General features: G+C 34.6%; 1 protein-coding gene across 1 annotated transcript; it reads left to right on the forward strand.

The window, feature by feature from the left end:
- Positions 1-2,605: 2,605 nt before the first annotated feature.
- On the forward strand, positions 2,606-11,727 carry LOC123688705 (kynurenine/alpha-aminoadipate aminotransferase, mitochondrial-like). The gene is made up of 4 exons (XM_045627337.1): positions 2,606-2,852; positions 7,190-7,548; positions 8,919-9,374; positions 10,854-11,727. Exons 1-4 carry the CDS (start codon positions 2,744-2,746, stop codon positions 11,262-11,264), a joined length of 1,335 nt encoding a protein of 444 aa, XP_045483293.1. The 5' UTR covers positions 2,606-2,743; the 3' UTR covers positions 11,265-11,727.
- Positions 11,728-19,397: the final 7,670 nt, after the last annotated feature.

Here is a 19,397-nt window from a genome sequence, read left to right on the forward strand (position 1 = left end):
TGAATCACCCTGTATTATTCTTCAATTTTCAATGGTTTTGATTACGGGATCAAAATGAAATTTCACACGAGAATTGAACTGTCATTTAATATCTAAATGCAAATTTTGATCTCGATTGAACTGGAAGTTTGATACAATTCTCGGCTCAAAATTAAAACATCACAAACATTGTGACAAAATGATAACGATCGGTTCAGCGAACGAGCGCTTAAAAATCGGTTGAATTTTCAAATACAAAGTTCGAATTCCCTTCGAAAAATTAATAAGACATGCGTTAAAAAAATTACAGGAAAACATTCTCATTCAAAAGGATCTCTATCTAAGCTTTCATCGATATTGATGAGCCTCAGACACTTTGAATGGCCTGTATGCTGCACACAATGTTTTCAATTGCATCATCCATCGTCTTTTCATTATACCTGATCGCTTTCAGCAATCTTAACCCTCGTATTCTTGAGGTGGATCCTTTATCTAATTATATTTCGATCTCTGTTACTATCCAGAGAATTGATAACGCCTTTAATTGACATGAAGATAGAATCTGTATCAATTTATTGCTTATTAAGGGAACTATTACTCGAAGACAGATCTTTCGTACATTTTTATCTGTAAAATATAAGACATTAGATGAATATTCATTCATTATTATGATTAATAATATCTATTGGTTTTTGCATGTTCATCCTCAAGGTTAATAAGATATTGAATGGATCATAAACTTTTCAACAATTACTCGCGAATTATTAATTTTTATACTTCCAAAAACAGACACATGTCCCATTAAACCTTTGGAGAAAATTAAGAGGAATTGGACATAAAACAGAAACAAAAAAGTATGAAAAATATTTTTGAAATTGGAGAATGATTTTTTTCAATATTAATTGAGTCAATATGATGTACGTATTCTAAAAATAGGAATGATTCCTTTACCGTTGAGGAAATATTTTCTTGGAAAAGATAATTCTCATCGTTATCTAGGTGATCAGAGAAAATTGAAGTATCTTGAATATCCTTCTTCCAAAAAGATTTATCAATTTTAGAAGTTTTGATAATATCAAATGAAAAATTGAATACATTTAGAATTCAATTTTTTCACTCTATTAAAATGATAGTTTCGAAGCGAAGGTTTAAATGAAATCTGGGGTGAAAACACTGTAGATAGTCTCAATAATTATAATTATAATATACTGTATACTTACCTATAATATATAATGTTTGCATGGTCTCGTTTCGTTACTTTTTGAAATATGAATTTTTTTTTTAATATTCCAAGTTATAACTTTAAATGCATTATGGCAATACATTCTTTATATTGGAGTCTTATGAATTAATATAGACACTTTTTTTTTACACTATGGTTTATTATTTCTAACCCTACCTAACAGTTTTTATAATAATAATTTCCTCTTTCAATGGCAAAAATCGTTTAAAGACGAGCAGCCACAAAGTGGCAAGTTTTTGAATTCTTCTGTAACAGTGTTTTACATTTTTTTTCTGTAATTTACTTAGTTTTTATTGAGATAATTGGAATATTTCCATAAATATCATTTAGTGATGTTTGCATTGAAAAATGTTTGTTGGCAGAACTTTTTTGCTGTTTTCTTTGGATAAATCCGTTTCAGGAGAGTTCCGAGTACCAACATATAATAATAAAATATAACCATGAAATTTGTATGAAACTGAGATATTCCCGCACGAATTTGTTCTACAAGGTATGGCAGAATGAACTGATTTGACACAGAATTAGAGAAATATCTTTATGAAAGGGATATTAAATCCTAAACATGATCGAAGAGAAATTTACAACTATGTATATTGTGAGTTCATATAATATTTCTTGAAAAAATTACATCAACATGAATTTGAAGAAGCGTTTGACTTTACAAAATATGATATTCTGCTACATTAAGGAAATAATAATACAAAGAAAAATAGAAAAGCACTGATGATGGGCGCTCATTCATTTGTTCTATTAATTAGGTCTTGGAGATTTATACAAGTATACAGTAATGTGCCCTCCAAGGGAGCAATGAGCGCAAAATTGACGAGCACTCAAAAGGTTCTAACTTTATGTCAGTGCTTCACTAATTTTTAAAAATTTTGTTTGGGGAAAGGAATAATTATATCTTGCAATAACAACAACCGCAACAAAAAATAAACAGATTATTAAATCGAAGATTCTAGGAATTAATGCAGAAAAAAACTACATACACATATATTTATCGTAGCTATATTCATCAATATTTACTACAACTCCGAATAATTAATTTCAAAATTGAGTATACAAAATTGAATAATTGATTCAATGAATTTATTATTGAATGAGATATCAATTAATCTGAACAAATTGGATTTTCCTTCACACCGGGGGAACAAGAATTTCCAACACGTGCTGAAAATAACACAAAATAAAAAAAATATTGATGAGCTTATTAGAATGACCATCTACCCTTGGGATATTACATCAGCCTTTTCGATTACCTATGCACCAAAATCTCTAGATTGGGCTTGATATTACGTCAGCCTCTCCTCTTAAAGTATTTGTGAATGGAACCTCCCCCACTACAGTCCCAAAATTTATATAACTTCGTTTCAGAATTTTATCAGCTATCATTTCTTGAAAGTTTTGTGAATCTACAAGTCGTGTGCATTGGTTTTGCTCCAGTTTTCTGAATAGATCGCTTTGTGGGTCTGGGATTAAGACATTTTAGTTTGAGTAGAAACATTTTAGAAAAAAAAAATAATGGAAGCGGTGTCAGTTAAGTCAGTTAGCCAAAAACTGCCATTAGACTACAGTTATTTCATCAATGGATTATCTTCTAGAAGAAGAGCTGGTATGGCGAGAGTGCTGAGTAAGTTTAAAAAAATATACAAAAAAATATTCAACCTTAATTCCTTACCTTTACCTGCCTATAAAGTTTTTTCAATAGAAAAAATAATTTTGTATTTTAAAATTTCCTAAAACATTTCATGTTCCTACAAAAAAAATGGTTATTCTCACAAGGTTTTCTTGATAATTTCTGTCATTAAATTTCGTCAGTATTCCCTGGAAAATCAATTATATACAAAATCATTGATAGGACAGCAAGCAAAACTTACTGATAATTGTATTTAACTTTAATAAAGTTGCGATATCAAACCCTGGCAAGAAAATATCATAATATGTTTTAACGTTTACGACTGAAAATTTCAGTCAAAAATGGTCTTGAACGATTGAGTTAGATTATGTTTGTCCAATAGGTCTTAAAAATGATTTTTTGCGATAGAAAAGACCTATAGGTCAGGGAAAGTTTGAGTTTTGATCTTTTAGGTTCTTTTGTTAACTGCTGAAATCCACCCAATAGTTTCGGACTAACTTTTATACATATTTAATGCTTCCTTTTCAATAAGTCGAAAAATTCTTATAAAAATTTTGTTTGTTAGCCTTCTTTACAAGATTATCTGCCAATATATAGGTCATAAATTTATGGAGTAATAGTGCTAGTTGAAAGAGGAAGTTCTTTCAATTTATTTTTCTATCTTGAATTCCTTCGTATATACAGGCTGTTAAACTTAAATTTTTATTTAATTTAGTTTTATAAATTCTGAACGAGTTGAGAAAATCAGCGCTTTAATTTTAGAGATTATTGCACTCAGAGCATTTTTAATATTTCTATAGTTTTTTTTTTGTGAAAAAAGTCGGTGAAACCAGAAAATGGCTCTTCTTAGGCGTAGAGGTTAGTGGTAACTCCTGGAACTACGCCAATGGGGCATTGCAGGAATTCAACAAAAACATGAAAATATTGGAAATCATCTGAAATATCCTTCAAAATTCAAACTTTTATTTTCTCTACTAGTTTAAAATTTATAGAAATAAATGAAAAAATAATTAAGTTCAACAACCTGTATCTCCGAAGGGACTCGAGATAGCAGAAAATGAACTAAAATACTTACTATTTTAACTGGAACTATCGCTTTATAAAGATATCACCTAAGAATCAACCTGAAGGTTGATTCAAAAATGAATAATTACAACAAAGTCAATTTTGCACAATTCAATTTTGTTGTAATTATTCATTTTTGTGATTTTCTACATCCAAAGGGTCAGTGCTTCTCGAGCTCAGTTGTATAGAATCTCTACGTGAACCGTGTTTTTAGTTGAGATCCTATGAAGGTAATGTTCAAGTCAAATAACTTAAAAACTCGAAAGTTGTAGTCCAAGAGATGAAAAATATTTTTGCCGGTTTGAGGTCATTTGCCAAGTTTTTGATCAGAATTGTGAGTCATCGAAATTCAAAATCCATTACATTTTCATCGCTCCTATAAACGAAATTTTAATTGTAATGCAAAATTCGTTCAATATTCTTATCTGTTATAAAAATCACGAATACCTCTCAAGATAAAGATGATAAAAGGGAGCACTGTACCTGAACTAAATAGGAGATGACTTTCAAGCTCCGACTTGGTTTAGAAGGACAGTTGTACCAACATTTTCCTGTATTTCCTTCATAGAATTTGTAATGAACAACCGTCTTAGTTTTGAAAGCTCGTCTTTGAACCGATCGCTTTTTAGTAGAATTTTGTGTCAGAACCACAGAAAATTCAAACAGTATATCGAAAAAATATAGGAAAGCATTGACGTGAAGTCAAGGCCCATTTTAGTCACTGTAGTATTCTTCAGTTGAATATGAAATCAAATACTATCAGGCCCAATAATTTTAATTTTGACAAAGTGTTAGTTAAGTTCTGTCATTTATATTCTTAAGTTCTATGGTTAAGCCATATGGTTCGCCATTTTTAGGCTCAATTTGAACGAATAGTCGCCACTGTGTTTTATTAAGTCACTGTAGTTATTAACACCCCGTATCTTGGAGCATGGAGCATTTGCGAATAAAAGTTATATAGCAAACTATCATTTCTTTTCTCATGTGGAACCGCGTCTAAAGTTTGGCGTATTCATTCACAAACACCCTAATCTCCAAGGGCGCAATTGGCGTATGAATAAACGAAAGATCAACAACTCTTCACTTCACTCAGTGCTTTTTAAAGTTATCCTTATAATGCCTCATCTTTCTTCATTTCACATTGCTGTTGATAATGAATATATTTCACCATATTCAGATATTCAAATATGTGGAACAAAACATACGTCAGTGGGTTGTTGGAATAAAAACAATTCTTATTTTATGTTTCTTAAGGCTGACCAATAATTCCACAATAACTATGAAAATACATGAAAGTAAATGATAAATTTTGGAAAAACAAGATTGTGCAAGCGAAAAATTTTACTGAAATAAAAAACAACCTTTATCATTCTAGAAATGACATCAAAACTTCTTTCGCAAGATTAAAAATCCAATTAATCACAATAGTTTAATGAACTCGATATCACGTGAATAGTAGTTCGCATCGATTTTTGTACTATGGAAAATCATAGAAGAGTTCGAAAATAAATTTGTATTCCAATTGTACATATTCGATAAAAAACTCGATCATTCCTGAATTCGAATGTTGTATTCGTGCTACAGTTTCGATTATCGTGCAATTAATCTTAGTTAATTGTGCAATTATCAGATAGGAAAAAAAATGTTCAAAATGTGCCAGTTGCTAATTGCCTCCTTATCTCAAAAGTTCATAGATCGAGAAGACATAAACAAAGTATTCTGGTTTGATCCGGATATTTTGGCATTCGTAACCCCAAAAACTGTGTTCATCAACACTTTATATATGTATATATGTATAAGGATTCACTGGCTCTTTAACGAGTCAATCGAACAAGAGGTCAGAAGTTGATTTGAAACAATCTTTTTCTGCAAACATCGGAAAATATGGGTCTTATCAAGAGGGATTACCACCACGTGGTTTTTCGCGTATCAGTCAAAATTTGGTACCCCTTCATTTCCCTCTGATACATGAAAAAAATTGAGTTATATCTATAATCAGCTTCTTTTTTAGAAAAAAACCTGTTTATGAGCTTTAATACAACAGAATTTTGTGCCGAGTTGACCAACAAAATTTCTTTTGACTTTTTACTTTTTATTTTTGTTACGTCGAAAGTTATTTTGCACTTTTTGACTCCTTTGCTAATCGTATTATTTAATTGACGTATCAAGCAAAGATCGCTTACACAATACAGGGAATTGAAATATCTAATGGATTCGGTCCTTACTTGATAGAAATTCATTACAGATGATCCCACAATATTGGCGAAACTATTGTCGCAAACATTTAAAGATTAGTGGAAATTACTGTGTTTTTTTTTATCAAAGTTTTGAAATGGAAATGAGCGATACTAGACTTTCAACGTATCCATTACACCATTAAAGAAGTGATTCTCCAAAAATAGAAATTATCGTTCATTATGCATCCATTACAATGAACTGTAAGAGATATAGACCAAGTATATTAAATTCAATAATTGCACTTATAATAGCATATAATAGTTGATAATAAAAAAATATGTCGAAGTTGAATACTCAATCATTTTGACTTATAACAGACAATGTAAATAAGGAGAATATCCTGAAGTGTAGTCAGTCTAAACTCGGTATTCGAGATCCGAACCAACCCTAAAAATTTCGGGTATCTAAGACCTTCCGTTCGGTAGTTACTAGTTAACACGAAGTTAATTTACAAAGGATACCACTTCATAACAAGTACAGTTATGCAGTCTGCAAGGGTGCAATTGGTGCATTAATTAATTTTTCCTACAACTGCTATGAAAAGTAGCGTATTCTGCATAGTTTACTCAATTGCAAAACTATGTATTGCGCATACTGTGGGAAATATTATTCCCCACGGCACTTTGCTCACATCTCCCTTGGTAGACCAATGAAATTGGGTTTTTGAGTCGTTTCTATGGAAACGCAATAAATTAGCACATACTGTCAACGAAGGTCATTTTGATTTGAATCAAGTCCATTACTTGAATTATTGAAATTTGTGCAGTTGTAGGAAAAGTATAGTGTGCAACATGTGGAGAAAGTCCTTTTCTCGCTCGTGTGTTTGCGGCACTCGCCTTTCAGGCTCGTGCCACAAACTTCCACACTCGCGAGAAAAGTTGGACTTTCCCCACTTGTTGCACAATATACTATTTTTCAATAAAACAATGAACTTTGGCATATTTCTCCATGCCATCAAATGAGATCTAGCAAATTCAATCTCATTCGACGTTCTCCCAATGATATCTTGTAACCGTAACTTATTCCAGCTAAAAAACTCTATGACGCACCCAAAGAAACCATCTCACTGGCTGAGGGTATGCCCAACGATGCATCATTCCCATTTGAAGCCATCAACGTAGTTTTGAAAGACGGTTCCAGCTTTACCCTACAAGGTGGCGAGCTTGCTGCTTCCCTTCAGTACCTGCCTAGTAATGGATATCCTCCTCTCCTAAAAATCCTGAAAGAATTCACATATTTTGTACACGAACCACCGAACTGGCAGAATACAGATATTATTATCACGAATGGTTCTCAATGTGGCATTAGTAAATCAATAGAGATGTGTATGGATGAAGATATACCAATTCTTGTGCAAAATCCGTTGTACACTGGTGCGGAGATAGTGGTAAGTTCTATTCAAATTATTTTTGGGGCATCTCTGACGTGCTTGTGGAACAAAACAGAGTTTTGAGTAATTTTTGGGATTGAATCGAAAAAAAAAACTTATCAGTTTGATCTATTGTTCTACACCCTGCTGAACAATTGCCAAGGAGCTCATCTTCCATACTGGAAAACCTGTCGAAGTCTAAGAGAGTCTTTGCTATCACTTAGAACTGCCTTGCCCAGAAGTATGTTTCTCAGGCTAGCCAGAAATGGACATTTGTAGAGCATGTCTTATGCTATTCACATGCTCTATTTGAAGTCTGCAAGACACTTGCCCAAGTTCGGATGTGTTACTCCAGAGATATCTTTTATTTCTGCCATGTATTGTACTCTTTCATTGCTACAGAAGGGTTCAGGTCATTAATAGTGGATATCTTGTTGGTCTACCTCTCCACTCAAAAACAATCTTTGGTTTCCGATCATCAAGCATTTTCAGATTATGACCATACAATCTTAATTTCTGTCTCTCAATCCTATCAATCATTGAATTATTTGCATTTATGATATGTCTGTCTTCATCGTTGGTTCTGCTTCCAAGTCTTTATAACCCAGCACTTCTGATTGAGTAATTCATCTCTACTGCCAACACATAATGATTAAAATCTTTACCCACTCCCATTGCCCATATATCAGCACCACAACAAAGAATTGACTCCACAAAAGCCTTACCAAGACGTTTTTTGGTCTGCTTGTCCCACCAATGACTGTTGAGGCACTCTTTCCATTGCAGATTCTGTTTCTAATTCCATCTTTCACTATTCCGTCCTTGGTAAATGTAACACAGAGATTTTTCACATGTTTGATGAAACCTCTTCATTTACCAGTACTTCAAATCTGGCTTCGGTGTTGATTGCAAGATATCCCGTCTTCTACAAACTCACCTGTGAACCTCATTCATTGCATTCACTGAATAGCCTTTTCAATATGAATTCCAAATCATAGGTGTCCTGTAGATAACAATACCACTTGAACATCTACGAAGTTCAATGTTCATCCTCGATTGGTATTTAGATACCCTGGTAGTTCGTTTTACAATTTTCTAGGATTAAATCAACATAGAGATTAAAAAACAGGGACGATAGGCTGCATTTCTGTCTTAGTTCTTTTGTTGTCATAGTAGACTCTGAAAGTTTCTTTTCAATGTTTATGTGGGATATATATATTCTTCATGAAACTCTTGAATTGTTGAGAGATTTCTTGGCATAGAGGGTTCCGAGGGCATTCTACAATCAGTTGTAGAATCCTTGAAATAGATTTCAAGGAATAAGAATGAAAATAAGTTTTCTCAAGAAGCCATGTTAGAAAAAAAATACATCTGATCTATATTTTCAGATGAGACCTTATCGTTCGAAGCTGCTACCCATAGAACAAGATGAATTTGGAGTCATACCAGACCTGCTCTTATCAACACTGGAAGACTGGAGGTATCAGTGCGAAACGGACCCAACTAAAAAGATGCCGAAGATGTTATACATAAACCCCACAGCTGCTAATCCTACTGGTGTTACAATTCCTCTAGATAGAAAGAAGGAAATCTACAGGATATGCTGCGAATACAATATTTTGATCCTCGAAGATGACGCTTATTTTTTCTTGGACTACCAAGATGCCAAACCTGTATCTTTTTTGTCTTTAGATGTTGAAGGAAGGGTGCTTAGGTTTGACTCTCTTTCCAAGGTACTTGCTGCAGGGTTGAGGGTTGGTTGGGTCACTGGTCCGAAACAATTGATTAATAATATTGAATTGCACATACAGAGTGCTTACCTACACAACAGTGCATTATCACAGGTAAGAATTATGTCCAATTCTGATAAATAAGAATGCCTACGAGCTGAGTCATTTTTGGTTAATGTGTAATTTTTTTCCCCTTTGAACTATATGTTTTTGTATTCTTTCGACTGTATCTGCTTGAGCTTTAATTCTTATAACCAAAGAATCAATCCTGTCTTTGAATTTAGTAATTAATTTTGCATTACTAATGTTTACTATACTCACGAATGCAATAAGTACTCAAGGTATTGAATCAAAAGATTTGCAGACTCACTGGTAATATCATCTGAAAAATTTTGCATTCAATGAAGTGATTCACAGGGTAACAGCTGTTTTGGTGTCGAGGTTTTTGAGCTGATTCTATATCAATTTGATATTCTGAATTAAAATAACGTATTCATTTTTTATAGGAGCTCAAATCTTTAAGATATACAATTTTAGAGAAATATAAGTTATATTATTTTAACTCAAATCTGTAAGTATTGTAAACAACAGTAGATACGAAATTTTCATTTTATTTATACAAAATACAATATAACGTAGTACTTACAAACAAAAGAAGAACATTGAGGAAATCAAATAGCCACTCAACACTTCGAAAGCTACTTTCAGCAACATTCTTGAATGTTTTTTTTAAACAGTCCCTTTTTGAACTCCAGCAGTAATCTACCCTCATGTGCATGTCCCATTTTCTTTGGTAGTGGTCCTCCAGAACTTTAATATTTTGGTGAAATCTTACACCTTGTTTCCTCACTCAAGTCTCCTAAATTTTCTGGAAAAATTTTCTGGCTGTGTAAATAGAGTATTTCAATACTCATATTGCAGCCTAAGAATTTGAAACTATTAAGCATCTTGTTAACTATTTCAACATAGTTTTGAGCTTTATATTTGCCTAAAAATTTTCTACAGCTGCAACAAATGATATCCAAGCTTCTCGTTCAACTTGATTCATTGAATTCATGAAGGCAGAATTCTTAATTAATTGTCTTATTTGTGGGCCGTCAAATATCCCTGCTTTGAGTTTTTGCTGTGCTCAACTGATGCATTTTCACCTCTATATATGCAAAACATGACCAATTCTTATCAAGAGCCTTTACAATTGCTTCATTTAGCAGATTAAAAGGGTCAGTTCAGGTAGTTGATGGGCAATGGTTCCACTATTTATAGATTTACCTGGAATTTACAGACTGATAATAAAACCATTGTACCTACATTAATGAATATATAATAATTTTATAACTCTCATAAATGAATATACAGAATGAAAACCACATTGGTAGATTAATTGATGTATCTGAAATTGTAGAGCTGATAGAGAGAAAAACGAATTGCATGTTCAGATTTAGTGCCACAAATATAGTTCAAATCAGCTCTTAAATCCCAAGCACCAAGAAAAACAAAACAGTTCTGTTTTTTTCTCAAAAGGGCCCTCATTTTGAAAGACTCCCATTAAAAGCATTGAATTTTTCCATATAACTAAAAATATTTCTTTTTCAGTCGTTAGCCCACAACATCTTCAGACAGTGGGGCTTCGAAAAGATGCTACAGCACTTCTCATCGATCTCAAACTTCTACAGGGTGCGCCGTGATATCATAATGGCTGCAATGGAGAAGCACCTTAAGGGTCTTTGCGATTGGTCCATACCATCAGGTGGTATGTTCGTATGGATCAAAGTGAGGAACATACCTGATGTTTATGAGATGCTGATGACCAGAGGACTGAAGAAACATATTGGCTTCGCTCCAGGTCATGCCTTCATGGTAGACCCAACTGGGGCCTGCAACTGCATACGAGCTGCCTACAGTAGGGCATCACCAAAACAAATCGATAAGGCCATGAGGTTGCTAGCTGAGTTGATAAGGGAGGAGCAGGCCTTGTTGCGAAGGAAACTAGATAATTTTATATAGTCCTTTCACCTAGGCCCATTTTCATTGGACCTAATCCTTGAGAAGGACGAACAATTGGACGTCAATCTGCTGCTAGAGCTAGATGTAGATGTCCATGAGGGCATTTCATGTCACATGTACAGGTGGAAGTTATTCTTTCTATTTGAAGTTCAGCTTTAGAAGCGTAGGAGGGAGATTGTTTAATGCTAAAATATTTGCTGAATTTCTTGCAAATATTGAACTAGATAATGTATGTCAGATAGGAATTTTTTCTTGATGAGTAGTGTATTCGATCATTTTTATATTAAAGGGATTTGAGATGAGTATGCACTAAATATTGATTGTGATCAGAACTGATCTTGATTTTTAATGTAAATATTTTAACTAATTGGTTAGGATTAGATCATATAATAAGACTACACATGTTTGATATTGTTTTTAGAGGATTCTGAAGAAAATTGATGAATAAAGAGTTTTCAATTTATTTTGTTTGCTCAATGTGATCTTGAAGTGGAGAAGTTAACTAAAGGGTGTTTTTTAGAGCTACAGAACTTTAAATTGCAATAAAACAACGATGGATTATTCGATTGACATGAATTTTATTTATCCGCAAGATAATCTTGTTGCATTACATTTTAAATATGATTTCTGGCATATGACCGCCACGGCTCGCTCGGATGTAGTCCAATCTAGACGTCCAATTTTTTATGACTTTTTCCAACATTTGTGGTCGTATATCGGCAATAACACGGAGAATGTTGACCAAATGGTCAAGGGTTTGTGGCTTATCCGCATAGACCAATGACTTTACATAGCCCACAGAAAGTAGTCTAGCGGTGTTAAATCACAAGATTTTGGAGGCCAATTCACAGGTCCAAAACGTGAAATCAGGCGGTCACCAAACGTGTCTTCCAATAAATCGATTGTGGCACGAGCTGTGTGACATGTTGCGCCGTCTTGTTGGAACCACAGCTCCTGGACATAATGGTTGTTCAATTCAGGAATGAAAAAGTTAGTAATCATGGCTCTATACCGATCACTATTGACTGTAACGTTCTGGCCATCATCGTTTTTGAAGAAGTACGGACCAATGATTCCATCAGCCCATAGAGCGCACCAAACAGTCAGTTTTTCTGGATGTAACGGTGTTTCGACATACATTTGAGGATTAGCTTCACTCCAAATGCGGCAGTTTTGTCTGTTGACGTAGCCATTCAACTGCTATGATGGACGATAAAATGGACGTAGTGCGCGATACGTATTCCGCACAGAAGCATTATTTTCGAAATAAAATTGCACTATTTGCAAGCGTTGTTCAGGCTTTAGCCTATTCATGATGAATTGCCAAACCAAACTGAGAATAAATCACTTGACAGTTGTTAAATCGGTCGCCACCTTGAACAGTAATGCCAACTTAAAGTTATATACCTCGAATAAAAAACACCCTATATTTTATTCATCTCTAGATTGGTGTGCAATCAAACTGTTTTTACTTTTTGCATAGTGTAGATATGGAATCTTATGAGAAGAATCTATAGTTGAATTTAAGATTATTTATAAAGATCTATATTTGAAAAAACCTTCAGTAAAATTCTTAATTTGAATTAGTTGTATATAAATCACTGAAATTGATCTTTAGGAAAGCTTGCTTAGAGAGAAACTATGTCGTACCTAAGTTAGTACAGCTGTCCTTTATAGCCATGCAGAGTTTACTATTTCTCCTTGTCATATGAATGTTGGTATATAAATGACTCGGTATATAATATATCTTTTTCACAGAAACAGCTAAAGCTTCATGACTCACCATACAAAAAGTTGAAGAACAGATATAATGAATTTGAAGACATTTAATAAAAAGTTGGGCGATATTTATTGTATCTAAATCAAACGAATATTGACGTAATACAAATGTACAAGTTACCTATTAATTCGCTGATGCCTAAAGGAGTGTGCACGAGTTCTAATTAAGTCTATACGTCGGAATAAATAAATCAGAACTATGCTCAACTAAGCTATCAGTCACGTGCTCGGTATTAGGAGGGATGCTGGTGGTCTACCAGTGATCCCCAATGATAAAGCTAGTCTTGTAGTTATTAGTCAGAATGGAATTTAGGAATGTTTATTAAAGACTATATTACTGGTAGGAGGTGGAGTTTCTGATTTGGAATGATTGCCTTTGAGGAAAGCTGCCGATGAAATTGCTGACGAATATTTGGTTTGATATTTTCATTTTGATCTATTATTTTCGATAATAAACGTTTGGAATCGTTTGAGGAAACAATGACATGACTGAAGATTCAATTAAATCGAAAAAATTAATACATACCGTATGAAATCTAAATTTGTTGAAATTTTGATTACTGTGTTGTCCGAATATTCAGGTTTGACTGAATTTATTGAGTATTAAAATCGCATGCGAAAGTTTAAGAAATACCTTGCCCTTCTCCTTTATTCGGACATCCTTTCCAATTTGAGGAATTTTGTTATTTTTCGGTTGAATCTTATTCATCAATTTTTCGTATGCCGGACCTGGAAAAAAAAACTTTTGTTGCTATGCATATTTGAAGAAGTTATTGCAGAGAATAAACGAACCAAATATCATGAAAATATAAAGAATGGTTAGAAAGTTGTGGGTAATTGAAAAAATCCACAAAATCAATAAAACGTTCTGTATCTTGATTATGAAGAGAGATAGACACTTCGAATATGGGTTATTCCTCAGAGTAAAAAACATAAATAAAGGGAGCATATGTCATTTTCAGTAAGCAAATTTTGTTCCAAACATGAACTATCAAATTTGACATGAAGCGCGCGGAAATGAAAACATATCAATGGTACGATATATCACTCGATTCGCGAGTTTCTCAACAAAGAACGCACTTCTTATGTCCCATAATAAATCAACGTTTCACATCAACTCAAAATATATTGAAATAAATACCTAAATATATCAGAAATTCAGAAAACAAACTTCAAGCGCATCATACGACGTGAAACAACCGATGACACTAGGAGAGCAAAAGTTGCCAAACCTTGGATTTCAGCAGGTAGATATAGAAAATAATAAATATTCTGCATACTACAAATTCGACAATAAGGAAAAATATCGGATTCCAAATATTTAAATTTGCATATTTAATCGGGAATCACCCAAATAAATATATTTCATTCAATATAATATACATTCATAACGCTATAGTAAAACTGTGGATTTGAAAATATTTCACAATCCGACAATGTAATTCAACCATGTTGGGGACATATAAAAATTGCGTACACTCCCTCTATATTTGTTTATTACTCTATGGGTTATTCTAACTCTCCTCAGTGTCCTCTATCTACCTTTAGCTTCCTCCATTTACCAATGAATCACCTTGTATAATTAGGAAATAAACTATCTATAAAGGAAGGATCTTTCTGATAGTGTGCATAAAGGTATAACACAAACATTTCAGAACACAAATTATATTACAATAAAAAATTATTATTATTATTATTTGTAACGTTACAATTGCCCATGAGACTCTAATGACTGATTTTTAGGGGTGGTATGGCTTCTTTGACAACAAAACTACTACCCAGGTTTTTACAAATTTGATAAAATTGAAATATACAAAGATCGATCCTTTTCATTCTAGACAAATAATATTGAAATAAAACTTAACTTAAATCGGTTTTTAATGAATTACTCTGCTATTAGGATGTAACCTCTTCTGTATATTATTTTCAGCCTTCTGAATACCAGATCTTATCAGGAAGCTATAGTACTCCGATTCCCATTCAGCGAAGTTGATGTAATAACGCCAGATATTACGCAGGTATTCTCTCAGTTTCAGGAACTAAAGTTGTTTAACGTACGTACTATTCCAAATTCTGTCTCAAGGAAGTATTTCTTGATATTTTTCAATCCCAAGAGAGGTTTCTGTTGTTCCAATCCATCGGGAGGTGCGAGGATCCCGACACAATTCTCGCCGATAAATCAAATTCTAAAACTCAAATTGAACTAGTAATGGCTGAAATCTAAAACAAGGTACGTATCTTTCCTGAAGTCTCGATCATTATTAAAATCTTAGAGAAAATTCTGTTTCCTTATCTAGATACGCGCATCCGTTGGCGCTTCACCGGCTACCAATAGCATACGATTAATTGACAAATTTCCGCGTCTTTGAAAATTCCAGTAGCGTAACATGAATTAAAGCGTGCAAAATCGTTGCATATTATTCATCGACATTAAAACTCAACCATACTTCTTCCCACCCTCCGAAACGAAGCAAAACCATCCAGGACGCAGCAAAGTCATTCAACCCGTGCTAGAAAAACACCCTAAACACCAAACAGACAATCACGGCGATATAAACGCAAACCATCATCGAATATCACGGTGTTCATCCCTTCCTACCCCATCCTACCGTTTTCACCCCTAGGGAACTGCCCGAGTGCAGTTTCATGTTCACATTACTCCTGATTTGCGCCCTGGATCGCCCTGGTGGCGCGGGAAGAAGGAATCGCCTGGATGGCCTTGTTTTTGTTCGATGTTGTTCGGTTGTTCATCCTGCCCAAGTTTTGCCTTGGAGTGTATGGCGGGATTTGGTTGGTTTGTCGTTGTTTTAGTTTTGGTTTGTTGATTTCGGAATGAAACTAATAACAGTTAATGCTTTGCTATTCGAATTTTGTCTGTCTGTTTGTAAACGCGGTAACTTTAGTGTGGAAAGACCTAGAAACTTGAAATTTTTGGGGTAGGTATGGATTTTGAATCGGTTTAATTCGTAAATGGGTATAATGCGATGAGGGGTTCCGTAAATATGACCGTTTGAAATTTTGTTTCTCCACGACTTTGCTTCTAGTGAAGCTCTTTTTATTTTGAATTTGATCTACAACTACAACTTAATAAGTAATAACAATTCTGCATAACATCACTTGTTATGAGATGACTGTTTTATGTTGCTATATCGATAGCATAGAGAATCTGTGATTCGAATTTATTGTCATATCATGTTATTCTTCTTCATAAGTCAAAGATGTTTGGATTTTCAATGAAGGCTGCTGAATTTTTGAGATCTTATCTGGTCAGTCTGGTCAGCACATTATCTGAGTTCCTGATTCCCAATCTGAGCCTTTTATTCCAACTTCCGGTGTGCACCAAGGGAGTCTTCTTGGACCAGTTTTGTTCAATTCATTTATGAATGATTCGCCTGATTGTTTGACATATTCCAACTGTCTGCTGTATGCTGATGATTTCTAAGTGATTAAGATAATAAAGGATGATCTACAAACTGATGTGGATCTACAAACTGATCTAAATTCAGCCACTGCTTGGTTTAATGTAAATAAAATGTCCATTATTCTAAATAAACGTTCAGTTGTGACATATACAACAAAGAAGATTGGCTGGTGAAAAATTATCATATGGAAGGTTCTGTTTTGGAAAGGAATTATGAGGGAATGGTTTGGGTTCCTTATAGTTTAAATGATCATGTGTTCAAGATTGTAAATAAAGCATATAAATATTGAACTGTTTCAGCCGTTAATACTTGATAGTTGATCATGATTGAAACAAGTTTTACTCCCAATTTAATTGGAATAACAATTTCTTCTTCTTAATTCAAGCCTAGGGCTTGTATATTCCACTTTAGTCCTCGGTGGATGTAGATATCCAGGAGTCTTTCCAGCGCTTAGGGGGTCTGCCGACTGGTCTTCTGGTACCTGGGATTCCGTCTCGGGCTATCCTAGCAATTCTGCCTGCGTCCATTCTGCTGACGTGGTCGTTCCAATATCGTCGTCGTTTTCTTCCCCATTTAGCTATGTCCTGAGTCTGGCATTCCTCTCGGATGGCTGTGTTCCTCTTCCTATCTCTCAGCGTGTATCCAGATATGGTTCTCAGTATCTTTATTTCCGTCGTTCTTGGGATGGATTTTGTCCTCTTGTTGTCTGCTCGAGTTTCTATGCCGTACGTCATGATGGGTCGAACACAAGTTTTGTAGATTCTGGCTTTCGAATGTTTACTCATATGTTTGTTGTTGAATATGACGTCGCGAAGTGCACCGGCAACTCTGCATGCTTTATCTGCCTGTTTACGAACCTCGTGTGTTCTATCTTGGTTCGAGGATATCTCCACGCCAAGATAACTGAACGACATAACTTGTTCTATAGGTTGGTCTGCAATGACAAGTTTGCATCGTTTTGGTTCTTTGCTTATGACCATTGATTTTGTTTTTGTGACTGATATTTGCATGTTGAAGTTGCATGCTTCTAGGAAGAATGAATATAACAGTCTCTGTAGGTCATCCTCACATTCAGCCAAGATCACCGCATCATCGGCGTAGCAAACGATCTTTATAGCCCCTGTGCTTAGTCTATATCCCATTCCACAATTCTTGACGCGATGTATTATTTGGTCCATTATGATATTGAAGAGTAAGGGGCTTAATGAATCTCCCTGTCTTATACCCGTAGGAGTTCGAATTTCTTCAGTTAGATGTTGGTTTACAGATATATATGTAGAGGTATCAGTGTTGAGTTGTTTCACAATCTTCAATATAGGTGTTGGTAGTTGTTTATCCTTTAGAATTTTCATGACATCCTTGAGTCTTACATTGTCGAAAGCCTTGGTGAGATCTATAAAGCAGAGGAAAGCGGGTTTTCTGTATTCTATTGACTTTTCCGTGATTTGCCACAGTATGAAGATGGAATCCAATGTTGACCTGTTCCTCCTGAACCCCTGCTGTTCCTCTGATATGTTTATGTATCTGTAGATTATAGTTTCTAAGATTTTTGTGAAGAGTTTCATCACCGAACTGAGCAATGTTATACCTCTATAATTTTCTGTCTCTTTTGTCGCCCCTTTTGAATATCGGAATGGTGATGCTTTTCTTCCAGCTACTTGGTATCTTTCCAGTCGTTAAGATTTTATTATATAGTCTTGTGAGTTCTTCCAAAAGACCGACTTCGGAATAACAATTTAAGGATTAAATTACGTAACCGCAGTTTCGAACTTGTTATAGTTCATCTCCAGACACCGTGAAGATTCTACAAGCCTGTAACTTCCGGAAAACAGAAAACTAAGAGTCGATGTTTCGATAATTAAATTTGACAGTTCTTGCATTATAATAACTTGTTCGTTGGGATTGTTGATGATACATAAACCAGAAAAATTTTCAATTACGAATGAAACAATTCATAAAACGTCAAATTGACTAAGTCTCTCGACAATATTATTCAAACCTCAGAATTTGTTTGTGGTTGGCATTACAATTTTCGAAACTCGATATCTAATTCACGTAACACTGCTGAGGAATATTCCTATTATTCAAATATTTGTAAAAGTCAAAAAGTCACCCCGTATATTTGCCACGAAACATTTCACCCCATATAACAACCGACAAAAAACGCAATATTCAAAGTCCATACGAACCCCACCATTTGCTGCTTAAATCATTAACCTTTCTGTTTGCATCATGCGAATATTCGTCGGACAATATTTGCCCTAGGCTTTGTTCAACACCCCGTCTCACAGTGTCGGGGTGTATTCAATAAATTCACCTGTCCTCACAGTACAGCAGACTGATTGCTCAAAGGGATGCTTCTTGCCACGCGTGACTGGCACGTGGCAGTGTCATCACCACACTCCATTGATGTATTAATAAGAATTTTCCTTTAATATGGGCTGTTTCCAATTGAGTCTGCTCGATCTAGGGCTTTGTTGGGGCTTCTTAGTTGGAATTTGTCGATATCCCTAGGTTCAACGTTGATGGTGATTTGATAACTTGTAGGGAAAACCCCATATTTTATGGTTTAACAATTTACTCAATATATCCCTCACTAGTACACAGGCGTCCAACTCTGCTTCCGTCTTTTTTTTTCTCGAAATTCGAGGCTTTATTGTAAAAAACTAGTTATACATTTATGATTCAAAGTATTGTCCATCGCTGGCCACTACTTTCTCCTATATTTCGAATCCCGCGTTGATAAAACTGGTCATCTTTTGAAGAGATCCAGGAATCGATCCAATTCTTTAATTCTTACAAGTGATAGTCCGAGGAAGCAAGGTCTGAAGAATACGTCGGGTGGGGTAGAACTTCCCATTTCAACGTTTCCAAGTATGTCTTAAGTGTCTTGACCACTTTCGCAATATGAGGTCGAGCATTGTCATGCTGT

The sequence above is a fragment of the Harmonia axyridis genome, chromosome 1 (genome assembly GCF_914767665.1).
Source record: "Harmonia axyridis chromosome 1, icHarAxyr1.1, whole genome shotgun sequence".
NCBI classification, from domain to species: Eukaryota; Metazoa; Arthropoda; class Insecta; order Coleoptera; family Coccinellidae; genus Harmonia; species Harmonia axyridis.

Coding starts and splice junctions, on each gene's coding strand:
- LOC123688705 (XM_045627337.1), top strand. CDS start 2,744: ATGGAAGCGGTGTCAGTTAAGTCAGTTAGCCAAAAACTGCCATTAGAC. Junction 2,853..7,189: donor TGGTATGGCGAGAGTGCTGA/GTAAGTTTAAAA, acceptor AACTTATTCCAG/CTAAAAAACTCTATGACGCA. Junction 7,549..8,918: donor ACACTGGTGCGGAGATAGTG/GTAAGTTCTATT, acceptor CTATATTTTCAG/ATGAGACCTTATCGTTCGAA.